This window comes from Piliocolobus tephrosceles, chromosome 14 (assembly GCF_002776525.5).
Source record: "Piliocolobus tephrosceles isolate RC106 chromosome 14, ASM277652v3, whole genome shotgun sequence".
Classification (NCBI taxonomy): Eukaryota; Metazoa; Chordata; class Mammalia; order Primates; family Cercopithecidae; genus Piliocolobus; species Piliocolobus tephrosceles.
The window spans coordinates 10,071,944-10,088,793 of NC_045447.1; the positions used below are offsets into that span (position 1 = coordinate 10,071,944).

The window sequence follows — 16,850 nt, forward strand, 5'->3', positions numbered from 1 at the left end:
GCTAGGATCGCGGTCCCGGCCCGCGCGCACAGAGACGCCGGTCCCTGCCACCAGCGCCGCCATCCGCATCCTCGTCCTTCTTCCTTCTCTTCTGCGGGTGACCAGTACCGGCCGGCAGGGTCCTTCAGTCGATCGCGTCGTTTTTCCTCCTTTCAAATTTCGGCCGGAACGAAGCCTGCACGCAGCGGCGGGGCCAAACGTGGTCCGCCCTCAGCCCAAGCCGCAGGAAGTCGGGGGTGAAAGAGGCCGGCCGAATGCGCCCGCTAACTCGTTTCGCAGTTGTTCTAACTTATCACCCCAATACTCCCTACCTAAACAAAACAAATCCTCAACCAACCCCTAAATCCCAAACAAACCAACCCCTCCCGCAAGCCCTCCGGACGGACCGAGAGGCTGAGCCTCCTCCAGCCGCTTCCAGGGTCCGACGGGCAAGCGTCGCCAACGATGCGCTCCAGCCCGGCAATCGCCTCGGCTTTGGAAATAGAACTTGGAAAAACGAATCCTTTTCATTAAAGAAAAATCTTCGGAGATAGCGGGGTTTTATTTGTTTATTTCCTCAAAAGCAGGGATCAGGAGTTGCTTGGGAGAGGGGCGGTTGGGAGCTGCTGGGGGCTGAGCCCAGGTCACCTGTCCCCTGACCCCTTTCCAGCCTGGGGCTAAAAATGACCTGAAATCGTCTGGAGGGCCTTGGCCATGGCCAATTTCAACCACAGTGCTTGCACCCCCATGTGCCAAGAAACCCGGTTTTCCCAGCACCTCCTCCTGCCCTACTCCTCAGCATTAATTGGGGTGTGGTGGGAGAAGGGATATCCCACATCAGGCCTCCCACTCTTTGCAGCCAGAGAAACGGATCCTAGCGCCCAGTTTCCAGGACCTGCAATCTGGGGTGTTCCAATCAGGTGCACTGATGGGCTGCTCCTGCAGCTCAATGGGGTGGAGACAGGGAGGGACCTCCAGGTTACAAGAATGGGACAGGCTGACCTTCTGAAAGTGCAGCTATAGGGGCTGTTCCAAGTCTCCTGCTTTGTTCCCTAACATGGAGACCCTGACCTCAGGAACTAGTGAGGGTTGGTCACACAGCCTTTCTGGACAGCACTCAGACCCCAACACTAGCCTTAATTTGCACCCAGACCAGCTCCTCCCCATAGTCCCAACACTGCTGCTCCCACTCCACACAAGCCCAGAGGGCTTCTACCTGTAGTAGTGCTGGAGAAAAGCCCACCAGCCGGCAGGTCATCCATCCCCAAAAGGATGTGTACACCCCGTTCCCCAACACTGCTGGGACAGCCTTTTGCCACTTTCATCTCCACAGGGTGAGAGGTGAGAAATTCCACTTTAAATTACTGACATAGAATGAAAAGCAACATTTTGGGTGGGATGACGCTTTTGGTGGGATGTTAGCGCCCTAATTCTTTTTGGGGGTCTCCCTCCAGCAAACAAAGCTCTTTTCTCCAGGTCATGGGAAGGAAAGACCACAGAAAGGGGGCTCAGCAGTCTTATCTATGCCACCCCCATTCTGGGTTCTGAGGCTGCTGGCTGCAGCTGGTGGGACAAAGCCTTGGACAGACGGGTGGGGATGCGTCCTGGGACGCAGACTGGTCAGCACAGACTGACTCTGACACCCCCTTCTCCAGATGGCTCTATTAGACTACCCCGTCTCAGACTGTCTGAGTGTTCACCCCCACCCCTCTTTTGGGTGAAGGGTGAAGGGTAGCTCTGAGGCCCTAGGCTGAGGATGGAGAGGTTGTATCACAGACCATGGCTGGGGGGATATGAGGTGCCACCTGTTTCCAAGGATGAAGCTCCAAGCAAGGCTAGTAAACAACCTAGTCTTTTATTTGCACAAGGCCGGCTGTTGCAAGCACTGAGGCCCCAAGACTTCCAGAAGGGAAGGGGAGGGGGAGCAAACCACTCTGCCTACCAGGTGCTGCCTGCCCCATCCTGCTTCCTGCAGGAGGTGGGAAGGGAGAGAAAATGGACATCTGCACCATCAGGTATCTCCCCAGTTTTCAGCCACTATAAATATTCAGTTGTAGAGGAGGAAACTGAGGCACACAGATCCCCCCCCCAGGCTTCTACTTGCTAGTCCAAGGTTTAACTTACCCCCTCCCCTCATCTCTACCCCCAGCAGAATGAGCTGTAAGCAGCTTTGGGAGGGTCTCAAGAGCCCATCTGGTGGCCTGTGGAGGGGGGCAGGCCAGCCAGGGTCAAGGGCTAGGGGTTGGGGGAGCAGAAGGAGGGGTGTGGCTGGAGAAGCAGCTGATGGCTGGGGGGAGTCAGCACTGAATAGGGGACCCCAGCTGGGGTTCCATAGTGATAGCAGTGGGGGACAGGCAGAGCCCTCAGCTGTCCAGACAGGGAAATTGAGGCTGAGAAGCCTCCAATCTTTGGGGAGGGAGGGGCTTTCCTTCAGCTACTCAGGTCCATTCACCTTCCCCATGAAGATGCTGGCTCTGGGGCTGGAGCACCTTGTCAGCGGCCACTCCATGTTCAGAATGAGGTACAAGGAGCGGAAGCAGCCAGGTCACCTGGCCACAGAGCCTCCTTCCACTCTTGACACACCAGAGGGGCACCCTCCCCCATCACAGCTGCTGGAAAAGGGAGTGCTGGGCTCTGGTGCCTGTCTGCCTTCCCCTGCTCACGTGCTTGAGAAAGGCTCATTTTTAGCACCTGGCCTCTTTTCCCTGCCTGGAGGGAGCTTGGGGGACAGAGCAGGGAAGAAGACAGGCAAGGGGGACAGGGAGACCTGGAAGCAGGGCCCAAGGGGATGTCTGATTGCTTCGTTCTCCCCTCTAAGGGTGCCCAGGCCCAGAGAAGGGCCCTCAGCCGCCGTGCAGAGTGGAGATGAAGAGGACGCTGTCCTGGTCCTGAAGCTGATAGTCCAGCTCACCCTGGTGCGGGGCAGAGGAGAGCGGGAGACCCTCAGGGCTACCTTCCCAGTTCCACCCCAGGAGTTGGGAGAGCAGGGGCTGAGGGCTGGCTGCTCTGGAAGAGACAGACTGTACCAGAAAAATGGGTATCCTATACCTCAACCTGCAAATCTTCAGGATAGAGGGGTACTCCCATGTCCCCAGCTACCCATCCCTTCCTCACCTGGAGTGAGAGACTCCAGCAGCCTCAGTGTGGGGCTGGAGTGGGGTGGAGGATTACCCAGCCACTCTATATGTGCCTGAGAGAGGCCCAAGGCTTTCCCACTGAAGCAGCAAGGGCAGGGGCTGGGAGAGGGATGTCACCCGAGGCACTGACCAGTAGCTCCCAGTCGGCATCGTTAATCAGCACCAGAATTCCTGGCCGCCTGTGGGAAAGATAGTGGTGAGTAGCAGGGAGTGAGAGGCAGGAGGCAGTAGCACAGAGGAAGAGGGGCTGAGAGCTTTGGGCTGCAGGCGAGTGTGCTGGGGAGCCTTCCTCCTGGGGTCTGGCTAAAGATCTCCCAGGAAGGGGAGGCTGGTCTGAGTGTGAAGGAAACCAGGTCAGACAGTCATACATGGTCTTTGTAGCCAGATGGAAAACGGGTGCAAACGCCAGCCAGCACCACCACCCAGACCGCGGGCAGGTCATTTTGTTTCTGAGTATCAGGTTCCTCATCTGAAAATGGGATAAGTGATAGTGCCTGTCCCACAAGGCCTATACGAAAACGAAATCAGCTGATACGTGTGGAGTTCTTGCCACACTGTCACGGTAATCATTAGTGGGACTTTTCCAGGGGTCTAACCTTACTCTCGTTAGCCCTGGAAAAGAACTTCGGCTTTTTTTAGGCCTCTGCATGCCCATCCTGGAGAGGAGGCTGTTTTGCCTCTTCCGAATCAGTTGCCATGCCACATGGCAATGTTCATGTGCAGTCCTGCCTCGCATAAGGCAGCGTAGGTCAACATTTGTCAGGCAACTTAGCCTGGCTCCCACTGGTAATGGCCCAAGGAGCGCTGCTGGCCTTAGAGGTGGCCTCCAGGACCACTGGACCATGACCTGAAGGAGGGCTGATCCCCTAGGACCTCACAGTGACCTGTGCTTCGAGGCAAATACGTGAGCCTCACCGGCCACCTTTCACAAGGGGGACTGGCCTTGTTTTAGAAGTAACTTCTTGGCAACTGGAACCTGGTCCTTTCCAAGGAGACTGCTCTGGGCGCCTATGGGGTGTCCCCAGTGAGTGTGTATGCATGTGCATGGGTGTGTGCATGCACAGAGTCAATGACTCCTTGGAATTCTAGACCTGTGCTGCACTGAATGGTAATCTACTAGCCACGTGTGGCTATTTAAATACAATGAAATAAAATAGAATATTTAGCTCTTCAGTTGTACTAGCTACATTTTTTCCTCAGCACTTTCTGTGTAGAGAGTAACTGAGGCCCAGAGAAGTGAAGTAAGTGGTCTAAGGTCCCACAGCAAGTCTGTGGCAACCACAGGGCAGAATCCAAGTTTTCTGAGAAATTCACCAGGCTCCTTTCATCTGGGATTTTAAAAATCCTCAAGAGTTTGGTTTTAGTAACAAGAAAACTGAAAATAGATCTCAGACTATTTTCTGGAGGAGTCAGGGAGGAGGAAGGGGAGAACCAGATTCAGAGAAGGCCAGGACTGAACCTGAGGGTGGGGGCTCAGATATCCGTCCCTCCCTCCACCCCCTTCAGAGAAGGGAGGAATGGGACTCACACGCTGTCTCCCTGGATGAATAACTCTGGCCGCTCTTTCAGCAAATTCTTCTTGATCCAGACGAGCAGGTTCCGGATGTCCCCTGGAGAGGAATGCACAGTACAAACTCTTGTCAAACTCAAATGACACCTGTCCCCTCAGAGCCTTGCCTGGCCCAGAAGGAAATACACATGGGGTTTAGGGGGCTTCTTTTAGACCAGGCTAAAAGATGGCCCATGAACATGTACATTCCAAAGGTGAGGAAACAGGTTAGGACAGGCCAGTGACTTGCCAGGTGGATCTTCAGAGACAGCTGCACATGGCGCTGCTGAAGTCCTGGAGAAGAGGCAATGGGATTTACCTATAGTGGAGGGATTCAAGGCAGATGGTGGGAGGACTGTCGCATCTAAAGGGTTATGAGACAAGCCCCTAACCACAAGTCCTGGAAGCCAGTCTCCAACTGCCATGGCTGGACTTCTGAGAGGACTCTGAAGAGCCCCCGCCACCTTTATCTCTCCAGCCAGTCCCAGATGGGAAGGATTCGGCTTTGCTCTTGGAGGGGTCTGCATATATTTCCCTTTGTGAGGGGAAAAAACAATTGCTGAGCTGATAACATCAGTTAATTTCCTCTGGCAGAGACAGAGAAGGATCATTCACCAGCCAGGGATGCCGACAAATCCCTGCTCTACTCCCCTGCCACCACCCCACGCTTCCAGAGCCCTCCACGCCAGTGGTGGCCAGAGATTCGGGTGACAGGGCCTCTCCTGCTCAGCTAACACTGAGATCTGCCTCCTTGTGGTTCTAGGAGAGCCACCAGTCTCTCTGTATGTCATGCAGAGGCTCAGAGTCACCTGTCTCCAGGGTCACCTCTCCTTTCCTAGGGGCAGCAGTATCGAGCCACAGCACACAAGAATGTGGTTCTATAAACACCTCGAAGCCTATGGTCCTCAACTGTCTGCCCCTGAAACAGGGCCATTCTCCTGAGGCTGCGGAGTTCCTTCTCATTCCCTTAGATGACTTGAGGATAAAGGTCCTAGGGAGACAACTTGCTTCTGGGAAGCCAGCAGAGGGGTTGGGGTTAACCACCCCCATCCTGAGTCAGTGTCCACAGGGGTTTGCTGTCCTGGACTAATGCCTGAGACAAAGCTCAGGGCTAAGCTGGAGAAGGCCCAGGTGGGGCCTTGGTTTTCCTGCCTGGAGTCCAGAGTCCTGGAGTGTAGGCAAGGGAGAGGCTGCTAGGACTCAGGGGAGACTTTGCTTTGCCCCGTCCGGGCCCACAGCATGGCACACACACACAGCCCCAGCCTTGGGCAGGGAGTTAAGGCACACTGGCTGGCACGCGTGCCACCCTCGCTTTGACAGGCCTGCAGCCTGGATGGTCCACTTTGCTCAGTGCCAACTTGCCTGGATCGTATGCCAGCAGAGCACAGGGCCACGGGCAAAGTGTCCATGGACTGAGACTGCCACCTTTCCATTTTAATGTCTCCTTTTAAACAAAGCAGATCGGAGTCTTCATGGTCCCTGGAGCAGGCATGGGATGGGGAGAATGCTGCCTCCAACTAGCTGCAGCCCACTCGGACTCCTGGCTGGGTTCCTCCCTGAGGTCTGGGTTTCAGAGGTTTCCCCTTGGCTCTGAATCCCTTTGGCCTCCATCTTGGCACTGTCTGGTGGGCCGCCAACCCATACATCTTGTGGCCGCTCGATAGAGCCACCGGGGTCTGACACATCCATCAGCCAGCCCTGGCGGGCGGGGGTGTGCCTGTGTGTGTGTGGAGGCGGCGAGAGGGTCTACGCAGTGCCTGGCCTGCATGGAACCCGGACTCAATTAGGAGACAGTCCTGGCTCCCTCCAAAGGGAGGGTGCTTCTGCTCCAGTCTGGATAGGCCTGGGGGTGGGGGAAGGGCTAGTGGTCATGGTGGGGTCATCCGAACGATGGCACCAGCATGGAGTCCCAGAGGGATGAGCTGGGGGATGAGTCTGCTGCCCGGTGCTGGCTCATTTATCATGATGCTCCTATTTGCTGAGGTCACTCCCTCCCTCTTCTGCCCACCCCCCACCCAGGCCTGCCCACATTTTTGATAGCCTGTTACCATGGTGAGGCTACCGCATCACCACCCGTATTGTTCCCCCATGCCTGGATTTGGGGGTGGGGAGAGGGGGAACTCATGGCTCCCTTCGCAGGATGCAAGGGCCACTCGGCCTGGCCTGAAACACACCCCCAGGGACATCTTGCTAGGCTTGCTGAGGCACAGACAATATGCAAATAGCCTCCAAGCCAGATGGTCGGCTTCCAAAGGCGCCCAGGGGAGGAGGACGGGTTAAGCAGAGTCAGGGGCTGGTGGCTTGGGGATGGATGGCTCTGGGATAGATGGGGGCTGGAGACTCACTTTCACCTTCCCACTCTGTGTCCTCTTGTCTTCCCTCTCCCACTAGGGGCGGTCTCCCTCCTGGAATCCCATGTGATCACTCAGGAGACAAATATTTATTGAGCAGCTACTATGTGCAAGGTGCTAGGGAGATGGTAGTGGGCAGGAGGGACACAGAGCTCCCTACCCTCATGGAGCTAGAGGCCAGCAGGGGAGACAGACCATACTTAATTAGTTGTGACAAACGCTATCTCCTTCTTCTGGGATCAGGAAACGCCTGGCTGAGGATGTTAAACAGTGAAGCTCAGGTCTGAAGGATGAGTGGGGTGGGAAGCATTCTGGGCAGAAGGATTAAGACATGGGAAGGCTGGGGCAGGATGCAATGGGCAGGTTGAAGGTAGCAGAACGGAGAAGGTAAGAAGCTCAGCAGGAGATGAGGGGCCAGGCCTTGAGAGCGGGCCTGCTCTCGTAGGGGCCTCTCCCTCCTAGTGAACCTCCGCAGTATCTCCTAGGTATGTGCTTCCTGGGAACCAGGACCCACTGCCCAGGCCTGTGCTTCCACGTGTCTCTGACGTGACACTCGAATCACAATCCGGCTCAAACGTATGGCACTACTGTTACCATTACTTGAGTGGACAACTGGGGAGGTACGGAGGGAAGGAGGGAGGGAGAAAGAGATTAAAACCATGGACCTTGGAGTCAGACAGGCCTGGTTTTGAGCTGGACTTCCTAGTTCTATGACCTTGGGTAAGGAATTCTTGGAGCCTCAGCTTCCTTTTTTTGTAAAATGGCCTCAGCTTCCTTCTTTTGTAAAATGGGGATGTTAACATTGTCTCATAGGGTCATTGTGGGGGATAAAATAAAACGATATATACAAATCTCTCAGCACTGTAACCTGCATATCAATGCTGTAATTACTCCAGGATCCAGAGGAAGAACCTATACCCCTCGCACTCTCTGGGTTTCTGCACACTCTGCCCAGTGGTCTGGCACCCCAGCTTTAGAGGGCAGGGCAGAACCAACCATGAATCAGATAGTGCTAGGACTGGCTGGGGTTTTCTGTGGCATCCAGTATCTTCCCATCAGAAGCTGGAAAGGGAATAAGGGGGCGGGGAGAGTAGTGAGGGGTCCTAGATACTGACCTTCCTTCTATTTTAGATGTTTGAACCCACAAGATGTTGGGGTTGGCTAATGCTCCCAGGACAACCCAGGTGGAAGGAATGACACTCTTTCAGGCTAGAGGTGCTGGCAGCCAGGCTGCCCCTGGGCACACGGCACCAGAGGAGGGAGACGGGCACCTAACACAAGGTTTCCAGTGCAGGATGCTTTGGCACCTGGCCTGCCCATCAGGGACAGAGCAGGTGATGAGAGCTGCTGCTCTATGATGGAGTGGTTGAGTTCTGAGTCTCCAGCCAGAGGACCTGCGCTGTGTGCTCAATGGCCTTGGCTGGGAAATCACTTCACCTTGCTGCCTCGGTGTCATCCTCTGACAAGCAGGGATAATAATCCAAATACCAAGAGCTGCTGAGGATTACGTAAGGCACAATGCCCATGGCAGGCCTGGCGGTGTCACACACACAGGACACGCTCAACAGAAGGCTGCTCTGAGCTGTAAGCCCACAGTGACTTCGGATTCCTCATCCTCTGGGCTCTAGTACCTTCTAAAGGCTGCTGCCAAAGGGAGGATACCCGTTGTGGAGAGCACCGACACAAGCTCCACCAGAATCCCTCGCCCCAGTGGACTTGTCCTACTCTGGGGGACACTGACTGCCCACTGTGGGAGAGCCCCAAAAGGTGTCAGCCTCAGCCTCGCGGGACTGAAAGGGAACAACCTCAAAGTCGTATCTGATACTGACCCTCATCCAGTGTGTAACAGACCCTCATCCAGCCTCTCTTTGAACACCTCCAGGGACAGGAGGTCAGCTCCTCTGTGCAGCGGCTCTGATTGTTAAGAGCTTCTTTTCTCCCAAGCAGAAATCTGTCTTCCTGTCATTCCCACCCACTGGGCCTGAATGGTCCACGGGGACCATGCCAACAAATGTACCCCCTCTTCCCCAGGATGGCCCTTCAGATATGGAAGAAAGGATCCCCTAAGTCTTCTCTACCACAGGTTAAACCGCCTCTGTCCCCACCAAGTCCACCAGGCTCCAAGACGAGCTCTTCGGGGAGCCCACCCCAGGCCTCAGTTGAAAAGGGAAAAGAAAGAGCTGGCAAGGGGGGAGTAACAGAGGAGAGGGGGTGGAGGGAACATCAGAGGGGCCATTTACAAGTGAATGGGGGTAAGAATGGAGCAGTTTGTGGGCTAAACTGGCCGCAGAAGGAGGTTTACAGATGTGCGAGGGGACCTCCTCATTGTTTAATTAAGCAGAAAGTGGATCTTTTCAAAAGCAATTTTGCACAGGGACTGGGAGGGGTGTGGGGAGGAGGGAGGTGGAGAGGGGATCAGCAAACAGGCCCTGAGAGCAGAGAAAGGAACAGCTGGCCCCAGAGAGGCTGTGAAATGCATGCTAAGCAGTTTAAAGCACCCAGGAGCTCCTGCAGCTCCTGCCCTCCCTCACCAGCCACCCTTTAACGCAAGTGGAACAGGCGGAGGGGGCACAATGGCAGGGCAGGGGAAGGAAGACAGGCAGGGAAAGGTGAGGCGGCCAAGTCTACTCTTGGGGCCTGGGCAGGGGGCCTTGGGTCAAAGGGATGCTTGAGTCATAGAGACCAACTCTCAGCAGCCGCAATACCCTAAGTTGGTGGATGCCTGGCTGGCCCGTTTCAGGAAGATGGCTGTTAAGACATCCCTCCTCTCACATAGCTTCTTACTGGGTCAGCACACTCTGCTTCACAGAATTGTGTATACTTGGATCTTGAAGAAACTTTTCTTATAGATGTCAAAGAGATAACCAGCTCAGTAATGTACAAAACGAGCCCGACTTCCCATCTAACAGATGGGGAAGAAAGAGGCTGGCAGGCATAAGTGATGAGCAACTGCGCGGTCCAGGCTTCCTCTCTCCCAGTCTCACTCCCTCAGGCCTTTTGCTCATCATTTCTCCCAAATTGACTGGGTTGGAAGCTCTCCCCTGGCCTAGGAGCCACGAGTTCCCTTGTTTGTGAGGCTTGTCACATTCCGAAATCTTACGGCTGCTATTATTTCTGCTGGAACCTCCAAGACTCGCTTGGCCAAGTGGCAGCCCCTAGGCTGGGAAAGCTGCCAGATGACATATCTGGGCACGGACTTGGGGGAAGGGTAAGACTCTCCTAGCAGCACCAGGCCCCTGACCCCCAGCTGGGTTCACATGTGCCAGGGTGAGGCCTGGCAGCTGCTAACCAGTTCTGTTGGTGACCTAGGTCACCAACCTAGGTTACCCTGGGTGTGCTGTGTGACCCATGCCTCTGGGCACAACAGGAGCCAGGTGTAGGGACTCACAGCCAAGGGACCAAAGACTAAGTGGGCCACTGTGCCTTCCCTCCCACTCCCCTCCTTTCTTCCCAGAGTGGGGATAGGCCCCTGCCTGTTTCCTGAACAGTGCCTGGAAGATGAGGGATAAAAAAATCTGAGTCCCAGCCCAGCCTTCCTACTTGGGTAACTCTGGACAGGCCTCAGGTCCCTTCTTCCTTCTTTTTTAGGGGTCTCTTTTATCTCTTGAGGTTATCATGAAAGTTGAAATAAGTAGCTGTTGAACTCATGAATAAATTAAGGAAAGCGTAAAAATTGGAAAATATAAGATGTTAGAGTGGGGCCAGGCGCAGTGGCTCATGCCTGCAATCCCAGCGCTTTGGGAGGCTGAGGCAGGCAGATCAAGAGGTCAGGAGATAGAGACCATCCTGGCTAACATGGTGAAACCCCGTCTCTACTAAAAATACAAAAAAATTAGCCAGGTGTGGTGGCGGGCGCCTGTAGTCCCAGCTACTTAGGAGGCTGAGGCAGGAGAATGGCGAGAACCCAGGAGGCGGAGCTTACAGTGAGCCAAGGTCGTGTCACTGCACTCCAGCCTGGGCGACAGAGCAAGACTCTGTCTCAAAAAAAAAAAAAAAAAAAAAAGATGTTAGAGTGATTCAGGGAGCCTCTTGGGCTAGATGGTGATGGGGTTAGTGACAAAGTGCCAGGACTCTGAAATTCAGTGGCCTGAAAACTAGTTCTGAATCCCAGCTCTGCTATTTAAATAACTATGACTTGGGGTGAGACCCCTAACTTCTCTAAATTTTGGTTTCTACCTTTCATTTGTTTTGTTTCTTTGTTTTTGAGATGGAGTCTCGCTCTGTTGCCCAGGCTGGAGTGCAGTGGCGTGATCTCGGCTCACTGCAACCTCCACCTCCAGGGTTCAAGCGATTCTCCTGCCTCAGCCTCCTGAGTAGCTGGGACTACAGGTGCCTGCCACCACACCCAGCTAATTTTTTGTATTTTTAGTAGAGACAGGGTTTCACCATGTTGGCTAGGATGGTCTCGATCTCTTGACCTCGTGATCCAACCACCTCAGCCTCCCAAAGTGCTGGGATTACAGGCGTGAGCCACCATGCCTGGTGGCCTTTTTTCTTTTCGAGATGGAGTTTTGCTCCTGTTGCCCAGGCTGCAGTGCAGTGGTGTGGTCTCAACTCACTGCAACCTCTGCTCCCTGGGTTCAAGCAATTCTCCTGCCTCAGCCTCCCAAGTAGCTGGGATTACAGGTGCCCACCACCATGCCCAACTATTTTTATATTTTTAGTAGAGAAAGGGTTTCACCATGTTGGCCTGGATGGTCTTGAACTCCAGACCTCAGGTGATCCGCCTACCTTGGCTTCCCAAATTGCTGGGATTACAGGCATGAGCCACCGCACTCAGCCTTGGTATGTTACCTCCTTAAAGAGACCTCTGGTGACCACCTATTAGTCCCATCCTAGTACTCTTTTGTTCTCCTCATGCCAATTACTAAAAGTTGTAATGATGCAATTATACATTCATTTGTTTACTTGTTTATTCCCTGGCTCCATTCCCATTACATTGCTAACTCTATAAGGGCAAAGACCATATCTATTTTGCTCACTAATGAATATCCAGTAACTTAGTACAGTGATCGCACAAATAGGGCACTAGACATAGATTTGCCAGCTAAATCAAATAATAAAGTACCTTTTTTTTTTTTTTTTTTTTTGAGACGGAGTCTCGCTCTGTCGCCCAGGCTGGAGTGCAGTGGCCGGATCTCAGCTCACTGCAAGCTCTGCCTCCCGGGTTTACACCATTCTCCTGCCTCAGCCTCCCGAGTAGCTGGGACTACAGGCGCCCGCCACCTTGCCCGGCTAGTTTTTTGTATTTTTTTTAGTAGAGACGGGGTTTCACTGGGGGTTTCACCGTGTTAGCCAGCATGGTCTCGATCTCCTGACCTCGTGATCCGCCCGTCTCGGCTTCCCAAAGAGCTGGGATTACAGGCTTGAGCCACCGCACCAGGCCATAAAGTACTTTCTTATTTTGAGAAAGGGTCTGACAGCCTCATGTCTATTGCCCAGGCTGGAGTGCAGTGGCACGCTACTAGCTCACTGCAACCTCCACATCCCGGGCTCGAGCCATCCTCTGACCTCAGCCTCCCAAATAGCTGGGACTACTGGGACTACTGGGATGCACCACCATACTCAGCTAATTTTCATATTTTTTGTAGAGACGGGGTTTCACCATGTTGCCCAGGCTGGTCTCAAACTCCTGGGCTTAAGCGATTCACCTGTCTTGGCTTCCCAAAGTGCTGGCCACTGTGCCCAGACAAATAAAGTATTTTCTACTGTACCTGAAAATGCTGAGTACTCAGTCAATGAATGAGTGAAATGGGGCTTGAATTATGAGAATCTGTGGGCCAGGCAGTGGTTCATGCCTGTAATCCCAACACTTTGGGAGGTTATGGTGGGCGCGTCACTTGAGATCAGGAGTTAGAGACCAGCTGGGCCAACATGGTGAAACCCTGTCTCTACTAAAACTTACAAAAATTGGCCAGGCATGGTGGCACGTGCCTGTAGTCCCAGCACTTTGGGAGGCTGAGGCGGGCAGATCACGAGGTCAGGAGATCGAGACTATCCTGGCCAACATGGTGAAACCCTGTCTCTACTAAAATACAAAAAACTAGCTGGGCGTGGTGGTGTGCGCCTGTAGTCTCAGCTACTCGGGAGGCTGAGGCAGGGAAATTGCTTGAAACCAGGAGGCTGAGATCACACCACTGCACTCCAGCCTGGTGACAGAGCAAGACTCTGTCTCAAAAACCAAAAAAGCATACAAAAATTAGCCAGGTGTGGTGGTGTCTGCCTGTAATCCCAGCTACTTGGGAGGCTGAGGTGGGAGAATCGCTCAAAACCAGGAGGTGGGGGTTGCAGTGTGCCAAGATTCCACTACGGCACTTCAGCCTGGGAGACAGAGTGAGACTCCATCTCAAAAAAAAAAAAAAAAAAGAAAATTTGTGGGTTTTCACGTCAGACAAAATCCAGAGGAAATAAATAATAACTTGTGATATTTTAATAAACTTCCAGGCAAGGTCTTTGAGACTGAATCTTTGAGAAGTCTCTTCTGAGAGCACTGTGTGCCCTCCCAAGGCTGCATGGCCATCTGTCAAACTAAGAAATAGTCACCTTTAGCACCCCATGTCTTCCTTGACCAGGGACACACAATCCTGACACTAAACCCCAGCCACATACCCCCTCCCAGCTCAATGTGGGCAGTGCCCTGCTCCTTAATAAGTGTCCCCCAGCCTCCAAGTGTGGCAGACAGACCCCACCCTGTGCCACTGCTCTCCAACCTGAGGGAGGGACAGAAAGGTGTGACAGCCAGTGAATCTGAGCAATAATAATTGATTACTGGCAGATGTGTGTCCAGTTCCAGAAGAATCCTGCCAAATCTCACTTGGCCATTTTCTGTTTTTCTCCCCATAAATATTCTGATTTTTTTTTTTTTTTTTTTTTTTTTTTTTGAGACAGGGTCTCACTCTGGCACCCAGGCTGAAGAACAGTGGTGTGATCATAGCTCACCGTGGTCTCGATCTCCTGGGCTCAAGCAATCCTTCAGCATCAGCCACTAAAACAGCTAGGAACATAGGTGCATGCCACTATGCCTGGCTAATTTTTTATTTTTCTGTAGAGACCAGGTTTTGCCATGTTACTCAGGCTGGTCTCAAACTCCTGGGCTCAGGTCATCCTCCTACCTCAGCCTCCCAAAGTGTTGGGATTACAGGCGTGAGCCACTGCGCCTGGCCTATTTTCTTCTTTTTCTTTTTTTTTGAGATGGAGTTTTGCTCTTGTTGCCCAGGCTGGAGTGCAGTGACATGATCTCGGTTCACTGCAACCTCCACCTCCCGGGTTCAAGTAATTGTCCTGCCTCAGTCTCCCAAGTGGCTGGGATTACAGATGCCTGCCATTGCGCCAGCTAATTTTTGTACTTTTAGTAGAGACAGGGTTTCATCATGTTGGTCAGGCTGGTCTCAAACTCCTGACCTCATGATTCGCCTGCCTCGGCCTCCCAAAGTGCTGGGATTAGAGGTGTGAGCCACCATGCCCGGCCTGACTTGACCATTTTCTACCACCCACCTCCAGGAACCTCATTTCCTGTCTCTTAATATAAATGATGCCCTCTTCTCCCCAGAAGTATCTCAGTCATAGGTGGAGATTGGAATCCCATCCCTGAGCCCTTGCTAGAATCCACTGCGAAAGTTACAAAAGATCTGAACACCTGCCATATCTGGTCCACAGCCCCTAGGCTATCCTGACACTTACCCAGCCAAAGATCTGCAAGTTAATTCTTTAAAACTTCCCAATTTAAAGGCAGGGACTGGTTTTTTTTTGTTTTTTTTTTTTTTGTGACAAAGTCTTGCTCTGCCGCCCAGGCTGGAGTGCAGTGGCACGATCTTGGCTTACTGAAACCTCTGCCTCCAGGTTTAAGCATTTCTCCTGCCCCAGCCCCCTGAGTAGCTGGGATTACAAGCGCACACCGCTATGCCTGGCTAATTTTTTGTATTTCTAGTACAGATATGGTTTCACCATGTCGGCCAGACTGGTCTCGAACTACTGGTCTCAAGTGATCCGCCCGCCTTAGCCCCCCAAAGTGCTGGGATTACTGAGCCTCCACGCCTGGCCTGGGACTGGCTTTTGTTCAGGTCTGTCTCCACAATGATGAGCACATGGCCTGGTGCATAGGAGGTGCTCAGTGTATATTTGTTCAAGAAAGATTAACAAGCATTTGTTTTTTTTTGTTTGTTTGTTTTTGAGATGGAGTCTTGCTTTGTTGTCCAGGCTAGAGTACAGTGGCATGATCTTGGCTCACTGCAACCTCCACCTCCTGGGTTCCAGTTCAAGTAATTCTCCTGCCTCAGCCTCCTGAGTAGCTGGGATTACATGCACACACCACCATGCCCAGCTAATTTTTGTATTTTTAATAGAGACAGGATTTCACCATGTTGGCCAGGCCAGTCTTGAACTCCTGACCTTGTGCTCACCGCCCACCCTGGCCTCCCAAAGTGCTGGGATTACAGGCGTGAACCACTGGGCCCGGCCGTGCAGACTCTTTTTATTCCTCTGCCTGCTAGAGAGGCAGCTTAGCACACGGGTGCAGAACACAGGCCTGAACAGGGCTGAGTGTTCCCCATGGACCAACTCCTGTTCAACGGCCCCAAGAGAGGGGTTCAGAAAGCCAGTACTCACAGGGTTCCTCCTGTCCAGGCAAAGTGACTTGATGTTTCTTAATACCGTCAAACAGGAGCTCCGCACCACCTCTGCAAAGGAGGACCAGAGAAAAAGACAGCTAGGTGAGGTCCTGCAAATAGGAAGAGGTAGCGCAAACGGAAAACTGAGGATAGGGCTGGTAATGAAGCCCAAGAGAAGCAGAGACTAAGGTGCAGCAACACCTTGGGTGCAGCGACCAATTCTTTTTCTTCCCCTTTCTTTCTTAGAGACAGGGTCTCACTGTCACCTATGCTGGAACGCAGTAGTGCAATCATAGCTCACTATAACTTTGAATTCCTGGGTTCAAGAGACCTTCCTGTTCAACCTCCCAAATAGCTAGGCCTACAGGTGCATGCCACCATATCAGGCTACTTTTTATATTTACATTTACATTTATATTTATATTTATATTTATATTTCACTTTGTTTAGTCTCACTCTGTTGTCCAGGCTGGAGTGCAGTGGTGTGATCTCAGCTCATAGCAACCTCCGCCTCCCAGGTTAAAGCGATTCTTGTGCCTCAGACTCCCGAGTAGCTAGAACTACAGGTATGAGCCACCATGCCTGGCTAAATTTTGTATTTTTAGAGAGAGGGTTTCACCATGTTGGCCATGCTGGTCTCAAACTCTTGACCTCAGGTGATTCGCCCACCTTGGCCTCTCAAAGTGCTGGGATTACAGGTGTGAGCCACTGAGCCCGGCCCATATCAGGTTAATTTTTAAATTTTTTTGTAGAGATGGAATCTCGCTGTGTTACCCAGGCTGATCTCAAACTCCTGGCCTAAAGCAATCCTCCCACTTTAGCCTCCCAAAGCACTGGGATTACAGGCACAAGCCACTCTGCCCAGACCCAGTGACTAATTCCTAAATATGACTTCTAATGTGGTAAAGTAGGATATAATTTTTACTAATAATCAAGTACCAGCTAGGTGTGGCGGCTCACACCTGGAACCCTAGCACTATGGGAGGTGAGGCGAGATGACTGCTTGAGGCCCGGAGTTTGAGATGAGCCTCAGTGAAACAGAGCCTCGGTGACATAGCAAGACTTTGTCTCTACGTTATTACTATTAATATTATTAGGCGCCCAGCAAATTATCTATTTATTTATTTTTGAGACAAGGTCTTGCTTTGTCACCCAGCATGGAGTGTAGTGGCACAATCACAGCTCACTGCAGCCTTGACCTCCTAAGCTTTTTTTTTTTTTTTTTTTT

At 52.6% G+C, this 16,850-nt stretch overlaps 1 protein-coding gene across 1 annotated transcript in view; it reads right to left on the bottom strand.

Moving 5' to 3' along the window:
* Nucleotides 1-535: 535 nt before the first annotated feature.
* URM1 (ubiquitin related modifier 1) overlaps nucleotides 536-16,850 on the bottom strand; it is a 22,137-nt gene continuing 5,822 nt past the window's right edge. The window contains exons 2-5 of the mRNA XM_023217021.2: nucleotides 15,621-15,691; nucleotides 4,645-4,726; nucleotides 3,247-3,295; nucleotides 536-2,891 (exon numbers count right to left, since the gene is read on the bottom strand). Of these exons, the coding sequence (XP_023072789.1) occupies nucleotides 2,823-2,891; nucleotides 3,247-3,295; nucleotides 4,645-4,726; nucleotides 15,621-15,691 (271 nt within the window). The 3' untranslated portion in view covers nucleotides 536-2,822. The remainder of the gene's footprint in view (nucleotides 2,892-3,246; nucleotides 3,296-4,644; nucleotides 4,727-15,620; nucleotides 15,692-16,850) is intronic.